A 15,851-nucleotide genomic window follows, 5' to 3' on the forward strand; every position below is an offset into this window, starting at 1 on the left:
GTTGGTTTAACATCAAGATTTTTTGGGGGGAGTTCTGAAATAATTCGAGATTAAGTTCTTCTAAAATTCTCCCCAATTTTCGCTACAGAATATTTGTGAAGTGAGTCACAGAGCTTTGAAGAGGAGCTAGTCTTGGTCTGATGTACCACAATGATCCCCCATTCATTGATCAGAGCAAAACATTTTATAGCGAAATTGAATTTGCAATTCTATGATAGTGTAACTTTAAAATATTGCAAACAGTATACGTGGACATTAAGATATCAGAAATAATTCCTCTCATCCAATGATTATAGTTTCAGCACTATAGTAATTTCAATCTTTTAAAGGTTAGAAATGTTCAGGAAGGACACATTAACCCCTTCCACGCTCATGACGAGCTGGGCTCGTCGTCATGAGGTAGCCTCCTCGCACGCTCATGACGAGCCCAGCTCGTCACGTAACATGCGCTTTAAAAAATCTCAGCGTGCGAGCGGAATTCCGCCCGCACGCATGCGGTTAATAAATATTTTCTCTAGCATATTTGTTTTTTTCTGACAAGTCTGGCCTTCAGCCTATCAGTAATACAGATGTTAACTATTTCTGGGAGAGATGAGAGGAGGCAAATAATGGAAAACGATCAACCTGTTCTGGATAAATAACCGGATAGAATATGGAGGCCAAGTGATTTCTAAGGTTTCTTAAAAGTACACTGTAAGGTAGATTGTGAGTTGACATTTGAACAAAAGAAAAATGGTATTGCATGGGAAATTAACCATGCTCTGAAAACTGAAGCATTAACTAGCATTCTCAACTCTTTAGAGACAAAAAACCAAGGTAAATGTGTGGCTGTTCCAATGGGTGGTTTCATAGACTACTTGTGGGATGTGACATTAACCATGAAGTCTTTTGAGTATTGAAGATAGCATCAATTGAGATATGGGCAAGCAGATCATCTATCTTTGGAGTCCTATAAGCATCTTGTGCCAGGGGTCTGCAGATGAGTAGGAAATGTTCGGAATGAGTGGGAGATAAAATAAATTTCACAAACAGAAGCTCAGAATTATACATGGGTTTGCATACTTGTAAACAATTGCAAATGCATCACTTCTACCCATCGGGGGAGGGGGGGTTAGGGGGGATAGAAGCTAGGTTTTATATATGGTGGACAAGGATCAGTTGTATATGATGAGACCTAGATTAGGCCTAAGCAGCAGGCATCAGATGTCCCAAAGATCCATGTCTTTAATGTCTTTCTGAACTGACCCTCATGTTCAATTACTCTAGGTTCCTTTGGCATACAGTTCCAAGCCTTTGCTCCCAGTACCGTGGTTGCTTTCCCACCTCTAGTTACTAATTTGAAGCCCAGCACTTTGAGCAAGCTTGCAGCACTAGATCTTAGTGTTCTTGCTGTAGTATATGGCTTAAATCTTGCTGAAAGATATATCGGGCCCAAATGACGATGTGCTCTGAAAGTCGTCAGTAGAAGTTTGAACAAAATTGTTTTATGAACTGGAAGCCAGTGGAGAGTCTTCAGGGCAGCCGAGGCCGACGCCCTATGTGGGTGCCCTAGGACCAGTCTGGCTGCAGTGTGCTGGACTACCTGTAGTCTCCTCAAGATGGTTTTATTAATTCCTGCGAGGAGGCTATTACAGTAGTCCAGCCGCGATAATATAAAAGCCACCGCCACTGTTTTCTTGGCGGCCAGCGGAATCAAATTGAAGAACTTTCTCAAAGTTCTTATAAGACCAAAGCAAGTCCCGGTTGTTTTCAGGACATGGGGCTTAAACGAAAGGGAAGCATCAAACCAAACGCCCTGACTTTTTGCTACTTCCACCGTCGATGGGGGGGCTCTAGTGTTGTCTGGCCACCAGTCCTTTGGTTGAAAGAAATTGTTTTTACCGATTGGTAAAATCTCTGTTTTATCAGTGTTGCAACAAAGATGATTATCTTTCATCCATTTTACAACTGCTGCAAAACAAGATATAACATTTTCTTCAGCATCGGTAGAATTCTTATCCAGGGACAGAATCAACTGAGCATCGCCTGCGTATGATGTGATTTCGATCCCATAGGTCGAAATCAGAGAGATAAGAGGGGCCATATATATATATATATTAAATTGATGTGGACTGAGTGAAGCCTCCGGTGGCACGCCATTGGAAACGGTCCGTGCTGGTGAAAGAAAAGATCCCAGCGAGATCACCTGCTTCTGTTTTTGACAGGAAAAATGCGGAATGCGGAATCAGATACACCACAAGATCTCAATCTGGCTAACAAGATGTTATGTGAAATGGAATCAAAAGCGGCAGACAAGTCTAAAAGGATCAAGACTGGCTTCTTGACGTTGTCCATTATAAATTTAATGGTGTCTGATATCTTGAGTAACGCAGACTCAGTCAAGTGTTTTGGTCAAAACCGGATTGACGAGAATGGAAAATCTGTGTTGACTCTGAGTAACTAGAGAGTTCTTTATATACTATTCTCTCTGTAATCTTACCTAAGATTGGTAACAGGGATATCGGCCTGTGATTAGAGAGATTAGAGGGATCGTTGTTCGATTTTTTCTTCAATGGCTTTACTGTAGCGAATTTCCATTCGTCCGGTACGATACCGGTAGAAAGTGATGAGTTCACAAAATTTTATTGATCACCGGATTCACAATATCGATGATGTGATGTAGAAAGATTGGGGGACATGTGTCCAACGGGAAGCCCAATTTGCAGGCCAGTATCGCCTCCTTAGTCTGGGAGAGCGTGGCCATTTGAAAGGCATGGAGGCCAGACCTATCATCTCTATTATCTGACGCCTGACACTCAATGAGCTCCGAGGAATTATGGATCTCGAAGTTCTTTTGAATGGCCTTGATCTTGTCTTCGAAGTATGTCGCAATTTCATTACATAATTTCTGAGAAGGGGGGATTTCCACATGTAAACCTTTAGCATCAATAAAAGATTTTTACGATTGTAAACATTTCTTTTTGATTATATTTTGCCATGGTTATTTTATTATAAAATATTCTTTTTTTGCTAATTTAATGGCTGAATGATATCATTTCTTAAAAGATTTAAAGATCTGTAGGTTAAAAACATCATATCCCTTTCTCCATCTGCGTTCCAGCTGTTTAGACTGTAGATTAAGTCCCTCCAATTCTTTTGAAAACCAAGGGTCCTTATGAATTTTTAATTTACTCAGTCTGGCCGTACACACAGTCAGAATCCTCTCCAGGTTCTCCAGTGAGTATTGGAACCTTCTCTTAGGCGATTTTGGGCAAAGAAGAAATAGTGGCTAGACGGTGCCATTCCCTCCTTGGGGACCCTAAATCATTCTTCCTCGCCACGCCATCGTTGTTAGGGATTGGGATAAAAAAGTGATGGGACGAGATCTGAGAAATGGGATTTCCTGTCTGGAGTGAGCTAAAGTTAGTACAAACCGCATCCAGGGTGTGTCCTGCTCTATGTGTTGGTCACCAAACCATTTGTTTCATGCCCAACAAATTGACCATTTCCAAGAAAGATGTAGCCCCTGGACTATCATTGCATTCTAAGTGCAAATTAACATCGCCTAATAGAGTGAAATTTGAATATCTGAGCATGGATTTGCTGAGGGCATCTCCTAGCGGGTCCAGAAATGCCTTACTATTACCTGGGGGGGCGATGTATCAAAGCCCCATAAAAGGAGAAATAATTATTAATAGCACGGCAAAAGCCCATTTGTTCTGCTCCTCTAAGCCCTGGTAAGGTGAAAACCTTCCATTGTAGGGTCTCTCTGTGTAAGATGGCTACTCCTACCCCCTACCACCCTCTCTATCTTTGAAACGTTTAACCCTACAAAAAAGCAAGTGACACCTCTTACTGTAGAGGCTTCCCTTTGACCCAATAGAAATTCAAATTCCTAAATGTTGACAACAAAAAACGAAGGCAATACATCAATTGCCAATTCAAATGTACAAATGTACAGAGCTCTCCAGATTTTAATGACGCCTTCCTGGAGCTCTTGACGGATTTGAGCTCCAGATATAAATCCCTTATGGTGGTAGGGGACTTCAACTACCACTGGGATAAGGTACCTAGAGACCTCATAGGGTTAGAGTTCGAAAATAATCTTTCCTCGCTTAACCTACAGCAACTAGTAGTGGGACCTACGCATGTGAAGGGCCATACCCTAGACTTAATCTGGTCCTCCATATCCCAGACAGAAATAATTGAGGTTAGTCCCTGTATATGGTCAGACCATTTCCTGATCAAGTGCTGGGTTCCAGGAGACCCCTCACCTGCAGTGTCTAGTCAATTGTGGATAAAGGTCCGGTCTTGGAAGAAGATAGAGGCAGACTCTTTACTTTCCACGCTGCTTTCCACTCCACCTCCTAAGATGAGGGAGACGAACCTAGACTCCGATACTACTGCCCTTATGGCCTGGATCCGTGTTGCTCTGGACAAATTGGCCCCTGAGCGGCTGGAGAAGACCAGAGCAAAAGGAAAGGGAGCACTGTGGTTTGATGCCACACTCAGGGAAAAGAAACAAGCCCTCCGTAAGGCTGAAAGAAGGTGGATACTCAACTACAGCCCAGCAGAGTCAGAAACCTATAAAATGCTTCTGTCAACATACAAGGCGGATATCCAGGTGAGGAAGTCAGCCTTCTATGAGAATAGAATTAGAGGGGCCTCAAACAAACAAAGGGAGACCTTTGCGATCCTAAGGGAATTAACGCAGCTGGATGGGGAGATTCCTGCTAGTGACCAACCCGACTGTGACACCTTTCAGAGGTTCTTTCTTCAGAAAGTATAGGACATTATTAGGGATATCACGGAGATCCCAGCTGAACCTCTGTTGTCATCTAGCCCATCTAGTCAGGAGCCGATAGGGACGTTGAACAGTTTCCCATGTATTGATGAGGAGAGCTTCGCTGTGCTTGTCAGCCAAGTCAAGTCAGGTTCCAGTACGGATCCATGTCCCCCGAGAATTTTTCAAATGACCCTGCCTGGTATTCAAACTCAGCTGTTGAGCCTATTGAACGATTCATTAGAGGCGGGCTATCTCCCAGTCCAGCTGAAGGAAGCTAGGGTCTCTCCACTCTTAAAGAAAGCATGAGCAGACACCAAGGCTCTAAAGAACTATAGGCCTATCTCGCAACTGCCATTTCTGGGCAAAACCCTGGAAAAACATGCCCTGAACACACTGGCTAGCTACCTGGAGGAACATGGCTTACTCCATGCCAGGCAGGCGGGCTTTCGGCCCCAACACAGCACAGAACTAGTAATGGCCACTGTCACTGATGAGCTGAGAATCAGGGCTGACAATAAACAACCTTGTGCCCTGATTCGATACGGTCAGCCATACCATCTTGCTGGACAGTATCGCAAAGCTGGGAATAACAGGACAAGCGCTCAAGTGGCTTGAATCTTTTCTGACGGGTCGAACCCAGAGGGTGCAGCTGAGAGACCAGTTATCTGAGGCAAGTGATGTGACCTGGGGCGTACCCCAGGGGTCCGCACTCTCTCCCTTGCTCTTTAATATTTACTTACAACCTCTGGTGGAGGAGTTAATGTATAGGAATTGTCAAACTTTTAACTATGCTGACGATACCCAGCTATTGGTCCAGTTGGAAGATACAAGGGAAGCACAGGAATCGGTAAGGAATTTGTTCCGATTCACTGTAATTTGGATGACCAATAATCTTCTGAAAGTCAACGTTGAAAAAACAGAGGTGCTGGTCATCACAAACCGAGTCAATCCCTGGTGCGAGCTGTTCTGGCCCCCAGAACTAGGTACAAAACCTATTCCTGGTAGGGTGGTCAAAAGCCTGGGGCTAAAGTTTGATGCAGACCTGTCCATGGTCCCTCAAGTCTTGGCGGTAGTGGGGTCCTGCACGGGGGTGCTGAGGCAACTGCGAAAGTTAGCACCTATCCTATCAGCCCCCACTCTGCAGTCCATTGTGTCCGGAACAGTCATCTCGAGGTTGGATTATAGAAACGCTTTATACCTTGGCCTGTCGCAGAAGTTGTTGAGGAAACTGCAGGTGGTGCAGAACGATGCGGCCAGGCTGATCTATTCTCTACCTAGGAACTCGCATGCAACTCCACTTATCCGGAAGCTGCACTGGCTGCCTGTTTAGTTCAGAGTGCAGTTTAAGTGTCTTTGCATGGCTCACAAGGCAATTTTCGGAAAAGCCCCAGAATACATTAAACAGCGCCTGAGGAAGTACATTCCAGGCAGAACTTTGCAGTCGGGTAAGGCCTCCAATCTGACCCAACCCAGATTTAAGTTAAAATCTAAAGGGGGTAGGGCTCTTTCTGTACTTCTCCCGCAACTGTGGAACGAGCTACCGGCCAGCCTGAAGGAAGACTCGCAGCTACTGTCCTTCAGGAAGAACTTGAAGATCCATTTGTTTAAAAAGTCAACATCTTCGTCCTAACTGGGGCGGACGGTGGAGTGATCTAGGAGACAGCAGGTTATGTTCCTTTCTGTGTCAGCGCTTGGAGACCGGCGGTGATAGGCGCTATACAAAAACACTATAACATAACATAACAGATATATGATTTTGGGAAACAGTTCAGAGTCTACTGGAAGTGATCCTGTCATAAGAAACTATCTTTTCACAGGAGATTAGCAGTAATTCAAATTGATACAGGCGATTTGCAAGCACTTCCACTATAATTCTGCACAAAGAAGGAACTGTTTCCTGGACTGTCCTTATTGGAATATCCCGGACCAGTGCAAGCTTCCGTGGACCTTCACAAGATATCTTTTATCAATAGGCAGGGCACTTCTACCGCTTAGGTAGAAGTGAAAGCCTTTTCAGGGCAGAGCCTTTAAGATAACCACAATGTTGGTAAGTGAGCTGGGGAAGAACACTGAAGGTTCCATCTCAGTCCTTGGAGCAGATGGTCTGACAAATGTCTTTAATTCATGAGACTTTGTTGTAGCTGAGTCCATAAGCCATGCATGGACCCTGGAAAAGACTCATTTTCTCCATCACAAGTTGGGTTAAAGAATATATTGTTTTACAGAAGTCACCTGCCACTTCCAGTGATTTCAAAAGTCCTTCTCCTTGGGCTACACAATCAAATATGGATAAGAGTTGTACCTTATTCATTGCTCATGAAGTTGTTAGGAACAAGGAGACAGGCCATTTTGTAAATTCCAACACGAAATGGCAATGGAAATCTGAAGGAATTGTTGGCAAGGACTCAAACATCAGTTCCACTGTCAACCTTTTTATGTATTTTTTACTTTTATTGATTTCCATTATTACTGGATTTGAATCTATGTGTGTGCACAGAGATCATTTTATGTTTTAAATAACTGAATACATCTGTTTATTAAAAGTGTAATCCCAATCCCCCTTTTGTACATTCTAGTGTTGAATTGTAGCCTGGTTTACAAACTAAATTCAATATATAAAAAGATAAAAATGAGTTTCTCCATCCCTTCTGAAGGGAAGACTAGTGGTCTGCCTTCTATCCAAAAAAGCAAGCGAGATATACTGTAGGAAATCATACAGCCATCTTTGTGGTGATTTTCAAAGTCTGAATTTGGTGAAAGTTCTGATTTGATGCTCTTCTAAGTCCTGACATGTCCTCATGCTATTCGAAGGTCCATTACAATCAGCCTCTGAATAACCATCAAGACTTGCCTGTGGTCAGTATTCTTACGACATCAGGAACAGACAAGTGACTTAAAAGGGAATTGGTCCTGTATTACCGTTCAATTATGCACTGAAAATGAAACAGTTTCTTTATGTGAGGCTAGAAAGACAATGAAAGTATTCAGCCATATTCACAAGGGTAAGATAAATTATAATAACAAAAGCCTACGACTGGCAAATTTGCAGTCGTGTGCCTTCCCTGAATTCACAAAGCGATTCCTGGCAGATGTATGAGTGAGGAGATCCTCTCCATGAGTGCAGAGTTCTCTGCACCAGTAAACCCCACCCAATGAGAGGGAAAATAGACATTGCAAGCCATATATAGCTTTGGGCATTTGTTAATGCCCACACACAAGTACGTTCGTGGGCACCCACAAACTCCTTTCATTCCCCTATGAAAATAGTAGCATTTTTTACCAGACAATTCTGGACATAAATTCCATCCCATGGTGGGAAAGGGAAATGTTCACCCCCATATCCGCTGTGGGTGTAGGGGAAGAGATTTCTACATGCAGAAAAAATATTATCCCCAAGGAGAACAAAAAATGTGTGTTTGCAAGAGGGTTCCCGCTGTGCAGAGTTCTCTGCTACAGAGAACTCCACACAGTGGAAAAAGGATCCTGAAGTGAATGCCACATAATATTGCTGGACAACTGTACCTGGCTTTCCAAGTGAACTTCTGTGAACGTTTGTGAATTCCAGAAATGTTGGAAAAATAAAACTTAGGCAGATGGAGGGATCCACCTGTAATTTTCTGACATCTTTGTGAATCAGGCCCAATGTACTTTACAAAGCCCAGCACTGTTTATTAACAACTGATATCACCATCATAAAGACATAAATAATCTATCATATAATAATAAAAACAACCAAAAGCAAAGTTTGAAAATACATTACCTTTCCATAAATGACCACATTGACCGACCCTTTCAAGATAATATACCACGAGGTCCCTTCCTCTCCTTGGTTAAACACTGGAAAGAGAGAGCAGAAAAGGAAATCAGTGCAGCACTACCTTGTTTCTGTGTAAAGAAAATGTAAACATAGCAACCGATTTAACTAGCGATTCTGTCTCCGCACATCTGCCTTATTGAATGCTAAGTCACACAATTAAATATAAGGTGTGTGCAGTCGATAAGTTAGTATATAAAAAACGATCTACAGGACCAAATGATGGAAATAGCAACAAAACAAATTTCATCTCCAACTGGCCACAGAAAGAAAGTGCAATTTAAATGCCTTTCCCTGCAGTAATGTGGGAGGCTATGTTGGAATATTTCTGCAATTTATCTTTTTGTATACTATTAACAACATGTAGAACGCGGAGTTACTCTTGAAATTACATGTGCACACTGACATTATGCAATTACATTTGAAACTAATTTCCTATGACATATAGAAATGTTTTTTCTTAACTCTTGCTAACTACGCCTCAGTTTAGGCCAAGGTACTATGTTAATCAAAAAGGATACTCCTCCTGAATGTACATTGTTCATTACTTCTACCACACACAGCCAAGTAGAGTAGTGTTTGGTTGTTTCCATTGTTGTTTTTCTTGCTGTTCTTGATTAAAACTTTCCTTCCAGGATGGTCACAATGATGTTTCTATTCAAAGGACCTTCGGCTGGCTTTGCTGTTCCCCATTGATTCACGGTAGTTTGCTGGTGTTTATGTGACTTTTTTTATCCTGCAGTCTCTGGATGACATTGGCATGGAGTCGGCTGAGTCAATATTCATGTAGTGCTTTGGTGCTAAGGCAATATCACGTTGCATAAAACTAAGCTCTGATTTGCTAAGAAAATATTTTTTTTGTTCACACTATAATGCTTTTACTGAATTTGATGATTTTCTGTGCAGAAATGTTTTGTCTGAATTCCAGATTTTGAGGGTGAGCCAGAGTACTTTCCTGAGCTATCCAAAGCTACTTGGGATGCTGTCTGTTTCTCTACTGATTTTGCTGCTCATGTGGAACTTAGAATTATTCTGATTTGAACATTATTCTGTAAAGCCCTACTCTGATGCTTTCATAGCATTTACGTCATACTTTATTGAATGGATGATCCCTGTACCGTACCTTTTGAATTCTTGTAATAAATCTTTAAAGGTTATTCCTGATCTAGAACCCAATCATTTAGCGGTTCCTTACTTAATTGACAGCATTGTGATGGGTGCCTTATCTCGAGGACAAATTGCATGATGAAATTGAGGTATAACACTGTCTCTGGATCATCAAACAATGGGCGAAATATTTAGGGTGTACAAACGTAGAGGTGCCCACAGCTACCCGGTGCCATCAGATCTCTACAACCTTAGTTACAGTGAATTATGGGACATGTGCTTTGACTTGGATGCAGTCCTTCTGGAAAAACTGCAACAGCTATTTCAAATTGGTCAGTTCCGGCTTGAATATATCAAAGGTATCTTGTTAATGTGGCCAGCTTGTACTGCTGAAAAGCATCATTGGAATACAAGGCCTACATTCCAAATGGTTAGACATTGGATTACTGTTTGACTGGGGTGTGAGCCTTGATCAATCAGCAACCACAGAGCTAGTCAGGGAAAGGCACCAACAAATCCCGAATTATCCTGTGCTCACCCACTGGTAGCTTGGCACAGTGCAGTCAGGCTTAACGTAGATGCAATGTGAAAAGTATTTGTGGAGCACTGCAAACAGTAAAACAGTGACAGCACCACACAAAAAGGATCCCACACCAAGTTAAACAAATAGAGCTTTCTTTAATAAATAAAACAAGACAAAACATTTTTTAAATTCTTTTAGTTGATCCGGAGATATTGAATTTTAAGTTCCTTAGCGAAAATAGCTCCAAAAAGCACAAAGCATCAACTGTTGATATCTGGTCGTGCCGGACCAGGACAAAGTCACTAGTTTAGGGTGACCACGATGGATCGTGGGCTGGCTACAGGCACCAAGTCAGTCCTGCTGAACAAAGTACCTTAAAATCTGGGGTGTGGAGCGCTTTGGGGATCTGTGTCTAAGATGCGTTGCACAGCCGAGGCGATGCATTGGTTCCAAGATGCGATGAGGCTGCGGTGTGAGATCCTGTTGCCGTTGACAGGCTTTAGTTGTGAAGTCCAGTGTAGAGGAGATGGCACGCAGTCAGGGCAATGCATCTGTTCCAAAGAGCTGCAAGGCTGCGATGCAGAGTCCATCGTTGAGGCTGCTGTTGATGAAAGATGCGAGGGCCTGTGCAGAGGATGCATTACGCAGTTGCGGTTTCGGATGCGATGCGGGCTGACCAGGTGATATAAGTCCTTGCGATTGGTCCAATACACGCTGCAGCAGAGATGCGTCAGTTCATCTCGGGGTTGTGCCGTGCAGCAGAGGAGATGTGTTGGTACTGCTGGATCCACAGAGGCTGGCAAAGGACCTTAATCCCATTTCTAAGGGTCCATTTCTAAGGATCCATTTCTAAGGGACTCTTAGAAAGTGGTATCACTTGGCAGGGGTGCCTTACAGATGGAAAAGTCCAGGTGCAGATGCAAGGTTGTTGGATGCTAGTTATACCCCTGAGGCTTCCGAGCAGGAGGCCAGTCAATTAGCTCTTAGAGTCACCCTGGATTCTGGGTTCAAGAGATGCAGGTCCAGTCCTTCTCAACCAAGGAAGAGGGCAGCAGGTCAACACAGCAAGGCAGCAGTTCCTTCAGAGCAGCAGTCCAGCAGAGTGGCAGCCATTTCAACAGCACAGCAGTCATTATTCCTGGTAGAGTATCCACAGGTCCAGAAGTGTATTGAAGTGGTGATTTCTGAGGTCCTTCTTTTGTACAGAGTTGTGCCTTTGAAGTGGGGAGAAGCTTTTAGAGGCTTGTCTTTGAAGTGCATAGATGCCCTGCCTTCCCTGCCCTGGCTCCAGACTACATAGAAGGGGTATTTAGATCTTTGTGTGGAGACAGGGCAGAGCTTATGCAGGTGTAAGCAAGGCTGGTAGCAGCTCCTCCCTTCCATCCTGCCAATAATGGTCCATTCAGTCACAGCTAGGCTTCCATTGTGTGTGGAAGTCTAGGAGGAATACATGAAGCCCAACAGTCAACTTCACCCAGTCAAATGACCAGAGATAGGCTGCAGGTACCAAATTTCTAAGGCAAGAATATGTCAGCTTTCTAAAAGCGTCATTTTCAGAATTGAAATTTGCAATCCGACTTCACCACAAGTTAGGATTTTAAATTAGGATTCCAGAGACACTGAACATGGGCCAGTTATCTCTTCCCATTTAGAAATTACACTTAAAAATGGGAGAGATCGGCCTTACAGTAGTGCAAAATGAATGTAAGAATTTTTCACTACCGGGGCTTGTAAAACGTAATGTCCATTGTTTTAAATACACGGCACTGTGCCCTTGGGGCTGTCCGGGCCTACCGTAGGGGTTGCTTATAGGTATTAAAAAGACAGGTTTGGGTCTGGCAAAAGCTTTATTTTGCCAGGTCATCATGGCAGGGTAAAACTATACACACAGGCTTTGCAATGGCAGGGATGAGATATGTTTAAAGGGCTACATAATTGGGTGGGACAATCAGTGCTGCAGGCCCACAATTGCATTTAATTCACAGGCCCTGGGCCCTTTACTAGGGACTTAAAGTTGTAGAGCCAACAAAAACAAATTAACCAAAAATGGAGGCGAGAAGGCAAAATGTTTGGGAATGACCCTGCAGAAAGGGCAATGTTCAACAGAAATGAATAACATAGTAGTCTTGTGTAGGTTGGTCGAGACTCAATGTTGTCCCCTAAAAGGTGACAACAGCAGAAGTAATTTTTTTCAGAGAAGGTGGACACAATATTGGGAAGTAGAAAGAGAACTTTGAAAACAGGCTTTCTTAATGGTCCATAAGATCTGTTATGGATCTGATTTACATATATTTTCTAATAAGCAATATGTACACTGATACCTTTTGAGGTGCTCTTTGGGCTTAGATTGTCATGGGGTAATATAACATGGTGTTTGTCTAGTCTTCTACCAAGGGAAGAAGCACAGGTTTAGAGGAGAAGCAGGAATGGTGACTAAGATACATAACAGAATATAATGCTCATATCCCATTGGAGTGCTTTATTTCTGCTCCACTGCCAGCTGAGAGAAGGTGCGGCGAGGAGATGTCCAAGTGTTCATACATCCTCACCTCTTCCATTTGTTGGAGTTCATCTTGGTGAAGAAGTGCTGACTGACCTTCAGTTGACTTTGGCTTCATTTGCATGTTGCAACATGTGATATCAAGTGTAGTAACTATCTTGCTTAATTTTACTGTTAGTAAGAGTGACGTATTCACGGATAAATCCTGTCTTACTCCTGAATTTCCATGATTATATTACATCTACTCATGGACAAAAGCTCGGTGAATCAGACCCTGGGAATGTAACTTGTTATTTACTTTATTTAAACTGATGTGAGAATGATATTGCTAAAAAAGGTAAGTCTTCAAGGTCAAGAGTGCCTTTACAACGAGCAGTTAGGGTGTTGACTTTAATTCAGGGGACCTGGCCCTGACTCCAGGCCTTGGTGCTTGACTGCAATTAGCTATTAGTCTGGGCAAATCTCTAAGTTTACTGATATCTACAATTATAATATGTGAAAGGTCATGTAAAACTCTCTTGCTCCCTGGCAAGGTTTGAGATCATACATGCCAATTCAATATTTATATTTTATTTGTGGTTACTGTAAAGCTCTTTTGGTAGCATGTGGCTGTACTACAAGTCCTTGTAGAATATTGAAAGTCTTCCGGCAACATCATTTCATTTTCTCTTATTTTGAAAATGTATAATTAAAATGTTAATACTTACAAACTGTTCCTGCTTTGGGATGAGATTCAAATATTAGAACACCAGCAAGTTCCCGCTTGACCTAAAAGATAGCATTTGCAAAACTTTGATTAATAATTCATGTAATGTTTCTTGGCATCTACATTCGACTGCTCTTCACATTGAAGGACTATAATTGACCATGCGTTGTGCTGATCTATCACCCCTCCACACCCGTGGTCCACCCGGAAGAAACCTGTCTTGGGTTGCTAGTAATCTGGTTCAAGGGGAACCTAGCCTGGCAGTTCTGACTGGACTGTCTTACAGGAGCATGGTAAAGAGTGATTTGCATATGGCTGAATCCAAACTGAGGTGGCATGATGGGCTAAAGAACGATGCATTGAAATGCTACCTGAGTGATTGCCAGTGGTTAGACTTATTGCAGGCATTCCTTCCATCACCTTTTGTGTGTTTCAGTCTATAACTTTGCCTACATGGTTGTAAGTTAAGAAGTCTCTAGTAACTGAAGAATGCATGCCCTGAAACGTTTGCATGTCTTGATCACAGTATGTTAACTATTAATAATACATTAAATTGATAGCAAGGCACTGTCCATGATACAGCTAGCCAACCAATCTGAGCCCTCAATTCTTCACTATAAATATTATGTTTATGACACACTTGACACTCAAAAAAGTCTACTCCAAAACTAGAAGAGCACACCTATTCTTCATCACTTGAAAGTAATGTCTATAAGATCTACGATCAACACTTGTTGGCATCGTAGATCACCAAGGGGCCACAGACATCACTAACATAACCTAACGTAACAAGACAGAATGATTTTGTACATTTTCATAAATGTTCTACTTGAGCTCCTATGACAACCTTGCCAGAAGATTCCACAGAGGCAAGCCAAAGGTTTGTTGATGAAGTCAACAGGATCTGCGCTGGCACTACCACTGACGCTTGTTATAAAATAACTGTTTCTGAAGGCATTCCAATGTGTTTGATACTAAAACCCAAAGAGCGTGCAGAACTGTTGATATTTGGACTCTCGGTTTAGCTCCCTTTCTGGAACTTACAAATCTTTAACACAATAGTATTGTTAAGGATACAATATTCTATATTCCATGAATAATAAACAGCAAGGTGATGACAGCTGACTTGTGTTTTGCTCTGATATATGGGACATAGAGCTATTTCAAGTCTGTTCAAATATATTATTGATTTATTGTATTCAAACTAGTAATTGAACCCATGAAGATAATGTGATTGGTGATTGATTCCAAAATAAGCATGCATTTCCTAATACCTATGCGGCACGAGTTGTTGTGATATTAGTGACATTCATGAAAGTGGGTACTCCGATAACAGAGACAAGGTTTAGTGAATTAGCTATATGATAGCTCCTGCAGAGAGTTGAAATACTACCTGCTGGGATGTGACGATGTGAGGTGTGTCAGAGTTCAGGGGCAATAATTATTTACTATGAAATATTGTCCATGTCCATGCATAAATAAGTGGTGTTAACAGTGCCAAGCATTGTGCAGTGATTCATGAATACTGAATTCAGTTTGATGCATAAGTGAGAACAGAGGGGTTTAAACTAGGGCGCAGGTGACAATGAGCATATTTAAGCGCAGCGCACTGTTCACAAAGCTTGCGGTCTTGTGAGACAAAATTAAATACATTGTAGTGGATAATCAGATGCATAGTGTTTGAATATAGTAAGTTGGTAATCGATGACGCAATATAGTTGTGATTGATGGGGTAAGTGTGTTTCAGTCAATAATAAAGTCATAATATCATAGGCAAAACAACACAGATAAGTTAATGTACCACAGAGGTGGGAGGCTGGCATGGCATCATAAATTTGTGTGTCAACAGTCATGAGTCAATGAGAAATTGATACATTTTGTCTGCGGACACCTTTAGTATGTTCTCTGTCACATGTTGACATTGTGAAATGTGTGTATTAATAAGCGTATATGAATGAGTAGTCACCATTTTGCATAGCCATTTTGGATAGCGTCATATGTCTGACATCTAAGGATCGAGGTTGTCTTTTGGGATCATTTGTATCAATCTTAATTGTATCTGCCCGTTTGTGCATTGCTCGTGCTTGGATTAAAAAAACAGGTCCTAGCATTAATTAATTCTGGGTCCTGCTCCATGAAATATACGAAATGGAGATGGCTCTTGCCAAAGCTAGAGGCCCACACTATTGGCGAAAATTTAAACGGGTGTGGTCCGGTATTCAGTGGGACTAGAACTCTGTTATATACGAATTTTGCTTGATTTTATGTTTACCAAGATATCTATAAGTTCATGATTATTCTTGTTTTTCTTTCACTGTCTACATAATGTGAGTTCTTTTTTTGTGTTCTCTTGTGCTCCCTTTCTTTTTCTGAATTAGGTTAAGGGCATTTCCCTATGTGCTTGCTTTCTGAATTATACTTATGGCTAATAAAAAT

At 42.0% G+C, this 15,851-nt stretch overlaps 1 protein-coding gene across 2 annotated transcripts in view; it reads right to left on the reverse strand.

Moving 5' to 3' along the window:
* The window catches only part of RAPGEF4 (Rap guanine nucleotide exchange factor 4), a 980,403-nt gene that overhangs the window by 251,477 nt on the left and 713,075 nt on the right, over positions 1-15,851 (reverse strand). For both annotated transcript variants that reach the window (XM_078681558.1, XM_078681557.1), the window contains 2 exons: positions 13,417-13,477; positions 8,526-8,602 (listed from right to left, as the gene is read on the reverse strand). In XM_078681558.1, coding sequence (XP_078537684.1) covers positions 8,526-8,602; positions 13,417-13,477 — 138 coding nt within the window. The remainder of the gene's footprint in view (positions 1-8,525; positions 8,603-13,416; positions 13,478-15,851) is intronic.

The sequence above is a fragment of the Lissotriton helveticus genome, chromosome 3_1 (assembly GCF_964261635.1).
Source record: "Lissotriton helveticus chromosome 3_1, aLisHel1.1, whole genome shotgun sequence".
Classification (NCBI taxonomy): Eukaryota; Metazoa; Chordata; class Amphibia; order Caudata; family Salamandridae; genus Lissotriton; species Lissotriton helveticus.